The 15,280-nt window shown below is 40.0% G+C and overlaps 1 protein-coding gene across 8 annotated transcripts in view; it reads right to left on the bottom strand.

Annotated features, from left to right (window-relative positions):
* Positions 1 to 15,280, bottom strand: part of Epg5 (ectopic P-granules 5 autophagy tethering factor) — a 100,765-nt gene that overhangs the window by 41,288 nt on the left and 44,197 nt on the right. For all 8 annotated transcript variants that reach the window (XR_012447040.1, XR_012447041.1, XM_074069891.1 and 5 more), the window contains exons 18-26: positions 14,735 to 14,879; positions 14,308 to 14,505; positions 13,803 to 13,913; positions 12,378 to 12,500; positions 11,352 to 11,518; positions 9,991 to 10,212; positions 8,069 to 8,192; positions 4,010 to 4,154; positions 728 to 899 (exon numbers count right to left, since the gene is read on the bottom strand). Coding sequence is in view for 6 of the 8 variants with exons in the window: in XM_074069891.1 (XP_073925992.1) it covers positions 728 to 899; positions 4,010 to 4,154; positions 8,069 to 8,192; positions 9,991 to 10,212; positions 11,352 to 11,518; positions 12,378 to 12,500; positions 13,803 to 13,913; positions 14,308 to 14,505; positions 14,735 to 14,879 (1,407 nt within the window). In the remaining 2 variants the exon portion in view is untranslated. The remainder of the gene's footprint in view (positions 1 to 727; positions 900 to 4,009; positions 4,155 to 8,068; positions 8,193 to 9,990; positions 10,213 to 11,351; positions 11,519 to 12,377; positions 12,501 to 13,802; positions 13,914 to 14,307; positions 14,506 to 14,734; positions 14,880 to 15,280) is intronic.

Below are 15,280 nucleotides of genomic sequence, written 5' to 3'. Positions count from 1 at the left end.
AGCACTTTAAAAAATAAAGCTACATGTACATGGTACATGGTTGGTCCATACTGCTCCAACTGTATCATTAATATGTTAATGGAGAGGTGTTCATGTGTGCACACCACACACAACCAACAAATGTCCAGATCATACACAGCCAAGGAAAAAATGCCAATAAAAAACAGATTCGCTTTGGATTTGTAGAACTAAAGCTCGCTTACTGTTAATAAAATAGACTTGCTCCAAACATACTCACAAGATTGCAACCTAGAATCAAATTCTTAAGCAGTTCTGTTATCTACCATGTGAAGTCAAAATACTAAATGACTTTCTTATACTTCAACTGAATGCCTATGTCAGTGTTTAAAAGGATATAAAGTTAAGGGAGCAAAGTAGTGACAAAACAAGATGTAAATTTCATTTTACCCCCTTCCAATGCTATCTTTCCCATATCAGAAGGTTTCCTAGGGGAAGCATAAGAAAGTCTTAGCTGGCACTACTGACACTCAGAAACACCCCCACAGGAAGCATGTAACATTGGTAGTCCATGAGAGTACCACATAATTTCTATGCAAAACTAAAAGACTTGTTACAACTTGATTCACCAAGTGAACTGTCTGGGCCAGTCTAGTAAATTAACCTCATGGTGAGAGTGCTGATGAGGAAATGAATCTAGGTGCTAAATCACCCAGGTTTGTCAGGGCAATAAGCATGGGAACACGATCCCAAGGTATCATGGTCTTACCTAGCCTGCTGCTGCAATAGATTCAGGTCTGTGCATACCAGCTGGATGGCATCCTTCTGACTCAGTAGCACAGCTGAGGAAATAACTGGCACAGGAGGCCGCATGGGGTGCAGAACAAGGGGAGGATGGGGAGCTTCATGCTTCCGCAAGTTACTTAAAACCCTTTCCTTAGCTGAAAGAAAATTAAGTCATATTAACTCAGTAATGGATACTAATGGGTAGTAATATACTACATGGGTACAAGACGTAGTCTGTTACTTTTATAATAATGATCAGACCATACACATACCAGAAGCAGGTGGGAACTGAAAACCATGAAGACAAACCTGCTGCATGCACAATTCTTTTCAATAGTAAGATAAGAGAAGCCAAGTTTGATGGCTCATGCCTGCAATCCCAGCTACCTGGAAAGCAGAGATTGGGAGAATTGCAGTTTGAGGCCAAAAGTTAGGGAGACCCCATCTCAATCAATAATCTGGGTATAGTACTATATGCCTGTCATACCAGCTACCAAGGAGGCATACAGGGCAAAAACAAGAAACCCTATTCAAAAAATAACTAAAGCATAAAGGGTTGGAGTATGGCTCAAGTGGTAGAGTGCCTGCCTAGCAAGTGCAAGGCCCTGAGTGGAAGCCCCAGTATTGCTTAAGAAAGAAAAGAAAAAAAAAGTTGTAAGCTGAGGAAGGGAGAGGTCAAGGAAACGTCAGTCAGTAAGTCAAGTCAACAAGCACTGAAGGGACCTGTTAGGAATTTCTGATTTCATTCCACACACAGCATGCAATCTTCTACTCATAAAAAATCAAGGAAAATTTAACAGCCATGACTTGGCATAAGGAGACTTATACTATTTGTGCCCCAAACAGATGAAGTTAACATTCCAAAAAGGTCAGATTGTCCCTTATAGCTAGCATTTTTCCACTACTACTACACTATTTGCACAGATGTGGCAAAGTTCAATTACTTATCATGGGACGGGAATTTTGACTATTCATGTTAAAGTTTGTTCAAGCAACATTATAGGCCATGACTCTTAGGGAAACCTGAGGGCTCTCAATGTAAGGTACCACGAAAAAAAATCAAGGATAATATTTTTTACACAAAATAAAAGAGAAAAAAATTAAACTCAGAGCATATTTAACTGTAGTGACTACTCTCAACCACAACTGACAAAAATTTTAGAGCCAGCAAAACCAATTTCATTCAAGAAAAGGAACATTGTGTCACAAGAGCGCTGGTCAAATTTTTCTTACAATCACAATCACAAGTTCAATTGTTTGATATAATCATCATCTAATCTGCTCTTATTTGAGAAAAACCTGAAACTGAATATTTAAAAATCTAGGCCTCAATTTTGTTTGGAAGTACAACCAGTACTGCTGGCCAAAAGAGAGGTAGGGTACTCAGAGGTGAATAGCAGAGTCTGTGGAGCAAGACAGCTCTGCCACATTCTAGTTGTGTAGCCCACCTACACAAGTTACCCTGCTACCTTGCACTCTGGGTTCCTTCCCTGCTGAATGAGGGCTGGGAGTTGTGAGGACTGAGTGAATACATGTAAAGTACTGTGACAGTGGCCAGAACAAACTAAGGGCTTCATAAATTACTAACTTAAATTTGATGAATCCATCAGTTTCTTTAACTTTAGGGAAAACAATTAACATTTCTGGGTAGTGTTCAGGCAACACAAAAGCACTACAGATGAATGGCATAACCAGAAAGTCCTTAATAATTTCCAGATCTAGCCACATGTTCCTCTTTCTCACTTTAAAATAAACATTCAGGAATAAAAAATGAGAATCTATATGGTTAGACCGAGGACAATTTTCATAACTTCCTCTATATACCTTTCTATATTACTTTTTTTTTTCAATGAGCACATACAACCTTGATCATCTGAAAAATAAAAAATTACTTCAGAGAAACAAAACAAGGAGACATGTTGAAGGGAAAGATCTGGAGCTTCAGCTGAGAGTGCTCAGCACCTTTTTTGCAGATGAGTGACCTGAAACCCCAAGAAAGTCTTATTTTTCTCTCTCCACACAATTAGCAAGTTGGTTGAGGCCCAGCTGGAATAAGAGCATTTCTCTTACACTCTTTATTCAGTGTTCTCTTACACTACATATGGTAATATGTTAGGAAACAATTATACTTATAATTTTATATGTTCTGTATTTTTAAAATATATTCAGTAATTAGTATTAATAGGTGGCCCCAAATATCATTTTCTATTACTTTTTGTTGGAAGTACGTCAGCAACTTCATAGACTGAAGAAGTTTTTGTGGTCTGGCATGGAGAACTAACTGATAATTAACAACACTGTCTCTCTAGACAAGTGCATTGTGAGAAACAAGCAAGTTAGAAACTTAGAAAATATCCATTTGTATGGTAAGGGCTCTACAGAGAAAAAAACTGGTTTTGTTTTGTTTTGTTTTCCTGGCAGTGCTGGGGTTTGAACTCAGACCTCATACTTGCTAGGCAGGCACTCTACCAGCTGAGCCACTCTGCCAGTCCAAAAGTATATTCAATTTGAAATAAAAAAAAGCCACAGATTTTTGAATATTAAAACTGCAAGCCCAAAATAATTACATGCAATAATTAACTGCACTTTACACATAGTTTTGTAAGCATACTAAAATGTCTTTTGGAAGCACTGTAGAAGAAATGAACTATCAGCATTCCACCCTCTAGGTACAGTTGGGCGTTTTGGTTTGGGCCATGAGGTATAACTGGAAAGTGTGTGAGCAGCTTCTTGAAAGAGGTCTTTTAGTGCAACTCCCCTTCCAGTTGACCGCAATATAACAGCATAAACTTACGCAGCCATCTTGTACCAGAAGAGGATGCTGGCTGCCACCTGTAAGAATAGTGAGGCAACAAGATACAGAGAATAGGAGTGCCTGAAGGCTTGCAGATCTCATGAAGCTACCCTACTGGTCTGAACTACTTGCCTCCAAACTTCTTTCATGTGAAAGAAAATTAAACTTTGATCCTGTTCATAAGCTACTACTGGTTTGGAGTCTAATTCATAGCCTAACCTAGCCCTAAGTGGCAGACAAGTTAACATGGAACTCCTAAAAAGCAATTCTCATTAGAGGGGCTGGCAGAGGGGCTCAAGTAGCAGAGCACCTGCTTAGCAAGTGTGAGACAGAGTTCAAACTTCAGTCTCACCAAAATAAAAAAATAAAATTGCAATTTCACTGGAGAAACATCCCTGAATGGCTCTAATTCAACTCTTCATTCAGCCATTTATTCATTCGTTCAAAAGGGTCAATGCTCTTGTGACTCACCCAACAAAGGATCAGTGAAGTCCAGCTGCACTGACAAGCTGTAGGGTGTGGAATGGGACTCGAGCTTGGTCTGTACCCACAGACCAACAGTTTCCTGGAACTCGTGATGTATGCGCTCCATGTTCAAATACTCCATCCACAGATCCTGGAATGGAACCACAGTTCTTAAAGCTTCTGCAGAAGGATCACATACTCATACAAAACTACATTATTTAACTGCAAAATGAACTAGTAAGTTTCCACAGGAGGTGATCTACTCCAAGTCTCCAACATTACGATGGACTGCATTAGAAACAGTCACTTACAATCTCAATCTTGTAGGAGCTGGCAAAACTTTTTTGATTGTGTGCCATGACTAGAAAAAAAAATTTTAATAGCAAATTTTAATTTGTATATATTTACAAATTATATAAACACACTACTGAACTAATAAATTATGTGCACTATAAGACATAGGTTAAAAAAGAACAGAGAGTGAGATTTTTTTTAAATAAATTGAAAATAATCAAATTTGAATTAGATCAAAGCTCTAATCCAATTTCTAATTAATGGAAATACAGGGGACAGAAAAACATATTAAACTACATACACCTCAGGGATACTTCCAGCAAAATATATACTGTGGGGAAACTATGAACAAACTGCCTAGTTTTTTCAACAAACTGCAAGGCAAAAAAAAAAGGGGGAATGAGGAGAGGACTTATAGATTAAACAGACTTATACAATACATCAATCAGTCACAAAACATGGGTTCTGATTCAAGCAAAGTGAAAAACAAAACTCTTGTGGTATTTATAAGACAATTGGAAATTTGAACACTGGCTAGATGTTAATATTAAGAAATCATTTTGAATATTTTTCAGATGTAAATACTATTGAATAGTTATTTTACCCTTATCTTTAAAAACCTTTATATATCAAATATCTGTAGATTTAGCTCCAAGATAACTTATGGTAGAGGGAATAGATGGGCTACAGATGAAGGCAGGCACACAATTCTTGAAGGGAAAAAAAAGGGCATGTCCGTAACATTGTTCTGCCAGTTTTCCTACATGATGGAATGTATTCATAACAAAATGTGAAATATGTAAATATAATGAGAAAAAATAGAAAGAGGTTCTAGCATTCTCTCCCCATGCTCTACTACATTGTCTTGAATATTCTGAACTACATTTACTTTACTTTGGATTTCACTGCACATCAGAATGGTGGGTTACCTTTAACAACCACAAAAAAAAATGTCAAGTACACACACGTGTAACTACTTCAAATAGTAATAGCGGGTGTCAAATATGAACTATGATTTAGTGGATGATTTTAAGTATTCTAAAAGCCCAAGGATGCCTCCAAACATAAAGATATCCTGCCTTCTCACTCAGCCACAGCTGTGAAGTCCTAAGTCATTATTTCCAAACCTATCACAAGACAATGTGTTTCAGATGCAGAGGAGAAGCTCCAGAGTAACCCTGCTCATGATCCTGAATCCTATTTGCATTCAACTGTTAGAGACCTTCCCACTATATAGACACTTTTTTTTTTTTGGTGGGACTGGAGTTTGAACTCAGGTCTTCGTGGTTGCAAAGCGGGCACTCTACCACTTAAGCCATACCTCTACTCCATTTTTGCTGTGGTTATTTTGGAGATGAAGTCTCTTGAACTATTTGCCCAGGCTGGCTTCAAACTGTGATCCTCCTGATCTCAGCCCTCCCCCCACCAAGTAGCTGGGATAATAGGCATAAGCTATCCACACCTAGCTTAGACACATCTTTAAATGGGGTTGCTATGTCACCCAGTCTGCCTCTGCACTAAACAACTGTTAACAGAGGCTGATGATTAAAGCAAATACTGAGTTAATGATGGGTAAGCAAAAGACAAAACAACCTGAAGTTTGAATTACAGATCAAAGAAGGGAGTTCTTATGATCAAATGATCACATCAAATGGCAAGCAAGGACTAACTTTTTAAAAAAAGATGTTGAGGAGCCAGGATAATCTCAGAGAACAAAGTTAAATTTTAAAAACATTGGTCAAGTACCTACTATGTACAAGAAGGCTTACATAAGAAAGAAAAAGGAGAAGCATGAACAGCCTTGGGATTTCAGGACACTGTGATCTGGCTATGTATTCTTCCTATTTCTCTGGTCTGGTGTTCCCAGCCTTATTTCTTCATGCCTTATGATATTCCTCAGGGTTCCTTTAGTTCTCTTCTTAACCTCAACATTCTTTTACCACTAAATCCACATTTCCTGCTTGGCCTCATTCCTGAGTTCTAGATCTCTATCTCCCCACTAGGTCCCCTCCAGGAGGTAACAGCCCTCTCAGAGACCTGCAGTTACTTCCTCTTCCAGCACTCCCTTTCCTGGTAAACAACATCTCTATGAAAGTTCTTGTGTATCTAATCAATCACAAAATCATGCTCACTGTTCCTCAATGTATTTTAAACCATCAAATCACTTAACCACTGCTGCTATTTCAAGAGCATTCCAAAGACTTCAGAACAAAATCTAAATTCTCTAAAAAGGTACACATGGCCTTCAGTGACTTCACCTCATTCACATCTCTGGTTCCGTCAGCCCCTCTCAGCTGCTATGCCCTCGCCTGCACTATTGGGAACATTCCATGTCTTTGCACACTACAGTTTTTCTGCCAGTTAATGCCCTCTCTGCCACTCCCCATCACCATGCCTTTCTTTTCAAACAGACCAACTTCCACCTCTCCTTCCTCTATCCTTCAAGGTGCATCTTACAGGGCACCACTCCAACCCCAGTCTAAATGAGGGGGGTGTGGGCTGCTACTGCTGCTCCTCTGTGTTTCCCCAGCATTCGATGTGTTCCATTCCCACAGTCATTTTCTTGGCAGCACTGGGGTTTGAAATCAGGGCCTCGCAATAAGAAGGCACTCCTCCACTTGGGCCCCAGCCCTTTTTGCTTTGATTATTTCTTAGATAGGGTCTCACTTTATGCCCAGGCTGGGCTGAACCATGATCTTATTTATGCTTTCCACATAGCTGGGATGGCAGATATGTACCACTATGCCCAGCTTTTATTATTCAGGATAAGGGTCTTATGAGCCTTTCACCCAGGCTGGCCTTGAATCACAATCCTCCCAATCTTGCTAGAATTACAGGCTTAGGCCACTGCATCCGGCCATTCCTACAGTCTTCATTACAAGGGGTAACTGTTTGGTCCCCACGTGATGATAAGCTCCCTGAAAGCAGGGACTGGATCAGACTTTTTTTTGTATTTTTGGCATTAGCTACCTGGCATGTAGAAGGCACCAAATAAATATTCATGGAAGGAAGGGAAAAGAGGAATGTGGAAAGGCAGGAAGGAAGGAAAGAAAACAATAAAGAAAGTCAAAGACCCATACTGGAGATGAAATGCTATATATAGTGTAGAAGTAGGTAGCTTTAAGGATCCAAATAAAAGTCTCAAATCTTAAGAGATTCCAAAATCCCATTGGGTATTGTGGTCAATGCCCAACCAAATTCATCCCCTAGAAAAAAAGTATCCAGAATAGGAATGATAGGTTTTTCCCATCTTCCTGCCCTGCCCCCAAGCTGCCTATAGAAGCGTGGGCCTGACAAAGGATCACAGACATCTTTGGGTACCAAAGAGAAAACAGGTTAGGACACACAGGGTATAGAATTGAGTGCCTCCAGAGAACAGTCAGAGTTTAGATACCGACAAGGCAACCTCTTAATCCCAAAAGTGAGCACCTCATCCCTTCCCTGCAACAGTCCTCCTGTATCAGGTATGGATCCTTACAATTCTTTCCCTGTGCTTTTTATGATAGAGATGATTGCTTCAAAGTGTTCAGTTGCTAACAATTCAAAATAAGAAAGAACACCAGTGAGAAAAAGATCACATTCATGAGGTTGCTGAAAGCCCTAGAACAAGCTTCAGGCTTTTAGGTGAGGAAACAGTGGAGCTAGAGATATCATGACCATTTGTGTGACCACCCATTTCCATATCAGTAAGTGATTTTACCATTGAATTATAAGTATGACTAGTTCAAAATTACATTTATAAATGCTAAAAAAGTATTGTCATAGCTTTACCTGCTGATTCTGCATCACTTTTGCTAGTCTGTGAATATCATAATGCTTTGGTAGAGAAGGGATATAGGTATCTCCTTTTTGAAAATTTTCATCTTCAAGCCACAATATATACACATTGAAGAGCCTAAAAGATAAAAATATAGTTATATAAAATATAAAAAGATGTGCAGGCAAATGAAGTTTCTTACATTGCTAGGAACTGGTAAAGCAACCCCACAATCTAGAAAATGTGTCCAGCAACCACTACATCTCCCAAGAAAGTCACCATTCAGCAGGGAAGACCTCATGGATCATTAAAATATGATTCACTAATTGCTACCAAAAAGAATCTACAGAAGAGGCTCTGATAGTACACAGAAATAAATACAGTACACAGAAAAATAACTGGAGAAGGTAATTATACCACAGTCCTACGATCTGCATTTGGAGCTTTGCTTTCCTGGGCAAATAAATAAATATTAAAAGCTACTTTAAACTTCTGCATTAGGGTCAAGGGTCATCTGCCTCAAAAAACCATAAATAAAACTCTGTATGTATACACCCTATCTCCATGAAAAAATAAAACTAAGCTAGAAATACAGTAACACCCATAAAAGGTCTCAATTTTCCAATAAAAACTTTAAATAAAATGTTTCCTTTAGCTTTTGTGTTTTTTTACAAGGAACACAGTCCATTCTAACTAAGATCACTGTTTGCAGCAAACAGCACTTAGAGAGGTAGTTGGCATATTCAAATGACTTGGTGGGTGACCAGGAGGTAGCATGGAGGTCTTACTCAACAAAATGGAAAATTACCTTCTTCACCTGTACAGTGTGTCTAGGAAGAGACACAAAAGGGCCATGAGGCTCTTAAAGGTAAGAGCCTGGTATGAATGGTAAGTATGCTGTTCTCTCTTCCAGCTTCTGACAGTGAGAGAGGTGGCTACTTTCTGAACACTACTAGAAGGGGATTTAAGAGAGGCAGAGGGAATATTAAAGACAGTTGTGGCTAATCTACAATGGTGAAAGAGAAATCCTTCCACTGGCTAAGCCTGGTGAAAGTAAGTTTTCCTCCAACCAAGCAAGATAAAAGAAAAAAATCATTCTGGAGGCTGAGAGAGACTCCTCAGGAGCTAAGTACTAAAGCAAGCCTGAGGCTTCAGTGCCAAGCTATTCTGTAATAAGGTTAATTATTATCAGCCACTTTTATTAAGTCTTATTTGTAAGACAAATATTTGGTTTAAATTAAACTTTTAAGTGAAAGGTAAAGGAATATCATGAAAAGATCCCACACTTCAGATTTCCTGGCCTTTTGGGACTGATTTTATAGGCAGTGTTGGAAGGTTTCTTGACCCCTACCCCAAGTGGATCCCTGAATCCTGCTGGAAGCCTATGAACCTAAAGAGTTCTGCCTTGATCCTTTCTTTCTTTTTTGGCGGTACTGGGGTTTGAACTCAAGGCCTCATACTTGCTAAGCAGGCACTCTACTGCTTAAGCCATTCTGCTAGCCCTGTTTTGTACTGGCTATTTTCAAGACAGGGTCTTGTGAACTATTTACTAGGGCTGGCCTTGAACCTCGATCCTCCTGATATCTGTCCTTGTAGCTAGGATTATGGGTGTGAGCCACCAGTGCCTGGCATTTATTTCTTTCAAAAAGCTATTCCAGCAGGCTCTAGCAGTTGTGTGTCTGCTGTGACCAATCTGTTTTGGCTTATTTCTATGTACAGCTCTCTGGTTATCACTCAGACTGCAAACGCTTGACAGAGCTACATCCAAAGAGCTGATTCCCTTCTCTTGAGAAACATAAATAAGAAACATCTAAAAATGTAAATCTATGTCAAAGCCACCTTCTACACTGAGGGTAAAAGAGTAACATCAGGAGTCTGTACCACAGCTGTACCAACAGTCTGTACCAACAGCACAAATGAGAAACACCCATCTCACCTCACGAGTTCTGTGTGCAGTTCTGGTGATGTCAGGTAACCAGGGGTGCCAGCCTGGCTCTCTGATGGCCCTTCGCTGCCCTCTGCTGGAACACGGAGGGCCTTGCTCGCAGCGTGGTGGAAATCAGCCACCTCAGTAAGACGCCTCTTCATGTCTTTCAACAAATTGATATGAGCAGGACTTTGAAAAAATCTTCTTCCAATGCAACCATCTATAGGTAACCTTAAAAAATATATGCACAGATCTGTAACTTTTCACACAAGATGCCCTGTCTATGTGGCACAAAACAGCAGTCAATGGCTGGCTACATACACCGTTAAATTAGTATCTATTATTTCTACCTCAAAGGTTACTTTGAGGATCCAATGAGATGGTGCATGCAATACTCGCCCCTCATCCATGGTTTCACTTTCTATGGTTCCAATTATCCAACCATGGTCCAAAAGTATAAAATGGAAAATTCTAGAAATAAGCAACACATGCATTTTAAACAACTTTTATTAGAGTATACAGTTATAATTGTTTACTGCATTACTGTTGTTAATCTCTTCTTGGGCCTAATTTACAAATTAAACTTTATCATAGGTATGTGTCTATAGGAAAAACATAGTGTGTCTAGAGTTTGATACTATCTACAGCTTCAAACATTAACTAGAGGTCTTGAGATGAATCCCCCAGAGTAAAGCAGGGACTACTACATGAAAGCAGTTTTAAAAAGAATGAAATGCTACATAAAGTTAAGGCATTATCACTACTTCGAGGAAGAGAATGTATTAAAGATGGTCTCTGCTCTTGAAGAACTTGCTGTCAAGTAGAAAAGAGAAGTGACAAGGAATCAGCATCTTTATGTTCAAAGTAGTGAGTGAGGCAGAGCTGGGAATTCAGGTGGGATCTAGAAAGCAATGGTCAGTAACAGTGGACAGTTCCAGCTGGTTAGAATACCTTCCTATCCAGTGGAACTGTTCGTTATCCCCAAGCACAAGCCAAAGGCTGTCAGACAAGCCTGGCCTTTGCTCACACCTGCACTACTCACCACAAGGACCCCTGGCACAAGCCCCATGATGGTCACACATGCAGCCTCAGTTTGGAACAGTTTCTTTCCCTTTGTAACTCCAGAGGCTAAATGCTAAACCTTGCTCAGTTCCTGGATGTTGTCCTCCACCACATTGGGGAGAGAAGAGATAAGAGAAGTTGCTATAAGATACTCTGAACTCAAAAAAACATCTAGTCTAATACATGCTTAACAGAGAGGGAGAGTCACAGCTAGAGGTCACCAGTGAATGACTAACTCATACTCAAAAGCCTCAGAACACACTCAGAAATGGGTTCACAGGAACTTACTACAATACTGGGTACCGTACCCATATTGAGGTCCCGGGCGGTGAAGGTAAAGGAGGAAGAACTTCTGCCAAATGAGTGGCAGAAGGGGGTGATCAGAAGGTGTGACCAGAGCTTGATGGGCCCAGCGATAAATCAGTAGCCTCTGCAGGGATGGGACGATGGGGAGCTTCAGCTGGGCCTGAGCTTTCTACAAGAGAGGAGGAGCTTTAGTAAGCAAGAAATGAACACAATCCCCAAACAGTTTGCTCTAAGTAACTCAAATGAAACACTAAGCATTTTGTTTTAAATTCAAAAAGGGAAAAAAAAGTCATATAAAACTCACTTCTCTGACCCACTCCTTGGCAGCAAGACATGCAGAGCAGCTTTTTGCTGTCAAGACAGTTCATAAACCCCAGAATCAAAATGAGTCTTAAGAGTCACCTAGTCTAACCTCATTTTCATTTCTGAAATTCATTTGCATGTGAAATGCTGTAAGGCAGTAGAATAGTAAAAACCAAAAGCAAATTTAACAGTCAATCTTTTGAACATTTAGGTTTTAAAAGGACTTCTAAGAATGATGAATTCCTTGACAGGTTGTGAGACCCCAGCTCCTAAAATCCAGGATCTTTAAATCTAAAACCTTATTTTAATCTTTTTTACATAACTTATTGAGCCTAAGAATTAGCTTGGGAGTTTTTAAAAACAAATTCCTGGTCCCAATTCAGACTCAGAGACTCAGAATCACAGAAGCCAGGGTCAGGTATTTGATTTATTAACAAGTTCTTAAGGGGATTTGAATGCATTTGGAACACAAGGGCAACTGCTTCAAAACTACAGGAACCTCTTCATTAGGCAATGAACACACCGCTCAATTAGTGGGCTGTAACACTAGTTGTTAAATGAGCTCTGGGAAGCCAAGTACACATTTTAATTGTGCAAGGGGCTTAGTGGCTGTGCATTCCAAACGTTCACAACAGAAAACACAGAAGTTCACAGGCTACAGTGAATCCCTCTGAATTGAAGTGTAAACCACCTCCTACCACTTGAATGCAGAACTACTGTCGTACCTTCAGAGCCTGCTCAGGGGTAAAAGCAGGGTTTATAACCAATTCCCCTTCAACAACTCTTCGGAGCTGGGAGTCTTCTTCAAAGATGGATTCCATGTTCAGGACGGTCCAGGCAAACCAGACCTACAATGGCACCAGAGAAAGGGAAGAGAAATGAACCACTAACTCTGATAAAATACATCCTGACAATTCACAAATAAAAATCTTTTATAGAAGTGGCGATGTAGCTCAGTGATAAGAGTACTTGACTAGCATGTATAAGCCCCTGAGTTCAATCCGTAGCAAAAATAAAAAATCTTTTCTATGATCCATCTCAGTCAATGAATAGATTCTACAATTAATGCATATTTAATACCTATCTACATTCTTGTCACATATATAAGATTGTACAAAATACAATAAGTGGAAAATATTACATTTCTTTGGAAAGGATTCTGTAGTACAAGGATGCTCATTCACCCAACAATATTTGCTGGGAAGCTCTGTATACATAAGGGACAGCAAAGGTGCCAGACATGGTTCTGTCCTAATGAAGTTTTCTCTCTATTTGAGCAGATGAGACTAATACATAAATAACCAGGCATGGTGGTGAACAACTTAATCCTAACACTGGGGAAGCAAGGGCAGAAGAATCACAAATTCAAGGTCAGCTGGACTGCATAGCAAGACCCTATCTCAAAAAACCAAACCAAAACAACACACACACAGAAGTGAAGGGAGCAGTGGTGAGTACTGCATCAGGAGTAGAGTGCCGCATCAAATAATGCTGTGTAGAAATGGGCAGGAAAGGTGTGCCTCTAACATGCAGTGAGACAAATGCACAGAGATGGAGAGGAAGCGGTGAATCTAGGTAACAGCAAGGAGCTGGTTTCAGCTCAGTCATAAGCACTATGAGGAGACCAGGAAGTACAAATGACACAGTGAAGGGTGTTATCACTGATGTAAGTAATAAAACAGAGATGTGGTTTTACACACAGAGTAAAAAGTAGTAATGATGAAAATAATGCTGCTGATGACAATAACAGCAATGGCCAATCCTTAGTGAGTGTATGTGTTAAGTACTGTTCTGAATTCTGTAATATAGGCAACTGAAGAAACAGAGAACAGAGAGATAAGCCAGCTGCCCAAGGCACAGAACTAACAGATCACAGAACCAAGACTGAAACGTGGGCTGTCTGGCTCTAGCACCAACTCTTAACCTCTCTGCATTCAGGCCATGACATAACCGTGGTTAACACCTCTGTAAAACAGGAATGGTGACAGCAACTCAGCAGAGGGCTATTGAGAAGATAAAGTGAAAAAGTATACTTACAAACAGTACATGCTAAATAAATGTGACTTAGTTTAGGTTGTTAATTTATTAGTAAGGATGGGAACAATATTGAAGTTCACAAAGACACATAGGGTCCTCAGTGGGCTTCGTACCTGAGTGGGCGTGGCCAAGCCCTCCACGAAGGAAGGGGTAATGTTGCCTGCCACAATCCAGCTCACCAGGGAAGACAACAGGCTCCGGTCACAGTGGTAACCTAACGCATTCTACATCAGGGCGAAGAGGTGGAACAGAGAAAGGAAGCTTTTTTAAAAAACAAAACCTTTTCATTGCTCTTTAGCAATTATCTCACGTTAGAAGATTCCATTAAGAGACAGATTTCAAGAATGAGACCACCAGCACCAATAATCCCAGGCATAGAACTATAGGAGAATGTAATGAGCAGGGCCCTTCATGGCTGTCTATTCCTTTGACTTCCCTAGGATGTGTACTATTGGACTATGATTACTGAGGTAAGACACCATTAAGGCAAAGCTTTAAAAAAAAAAGTAGTGGCCACAAAGTAATACTAAGAACCATCATGCCTTTAGGAGAACCTTATAGAAAGTTACTATTTAACCAATGATATAAAGTAAAAACATAAATTCTCTAACAGGTTACCTTGTGTTGTTGGTAAAGTAATTTCTGTACACAGTCTTCTTGCATCAGCTGAAAAGCCGTTTTACACAAATGATCCATGAGGAAGAGAATGGGCTGTTCTCGGTACCAGAGATGCTGGCTTATAAGAGCCTGAACCCAGAACTCCAGCACAGCCACAGGACCCACTTCATTAGGCTGAGTGCTTACAGATATGTGCGCCTATGGAGAAGCAGCTAAGGTTATGTGACAAGTAACAACCAGCCTCCCATTGTCAAAACACCAGTAAAATGCTATTTGCCTCCACTAAAGCCTGAATCTGTTGGTTTTCTTGGCCAAAAGCACTGTAGCAAGTGATTCAAAACACCCACAGCATAAATATGCCCACACCAGAGGGGTTGAGTTGGGAAAACAGGCCACAGTGAAATTAGGGGCTTGTGAGGGCCCTGACCTGGATCATGCTGTTGAGAAGTTTCATATTGTCCCCATGGCTGGCTCCTGTCAGGTGCTGCGCCACCTTGTGGGTGACCTGCTGTGTGACACCTTGAGGTACACCACTGTCCAAGTGTAGAAAGAGAAGAAGATTCGACAAAAACCTGCCGAGCACACAGATCATATACCTTACCTTTCAATCAGGAGTTGGCAGAACTTCAACTAGTCACTTACTTATGAGGAAACAGAAAAATGTTAAGTTGATTCCACTTTTAGGCCAACGTGCTATTTAGGGATTCTGATAAATCTTACAGAATTTCAGAACAGTAAAATTTTCATATTTAATGTGGATTCAAAGAATTCCTACCTGCCTGCAGAAATGTAATGAAAAGATCCAAGGACACACAAACACATGCAAGTTGAACAGCTTAGAGGAAAACACCTCCAAGTATCATTATCCCTCCATGCTTTCCACCTCTGCTAATAAAAAGCAGTGATATTTTCCAAATTATTCACTTCCCAAACTTTCCTAGTGCTCAAGGTGTTGATTTTTAGAAATTTTTTA

This window comes from Castor canadensis, chromosome 4 (assembly GCF_047511655.1).
Source record: "Castor canadensis chromosome 4, mCasCan1.hap1v2, whole genome shotgun sequence".
Taxonomy (NCBI): Eukaryota; Metazoa; Chordata; class Mammalia; order Rodentia; family Castoridae; genus Castor; species Castor canadensis.
The sequence above is the reverse complement of the archived record's forward strand: the minus strand, read 5'-3'. Positions and strand labels throughout refer to the sequence as shown.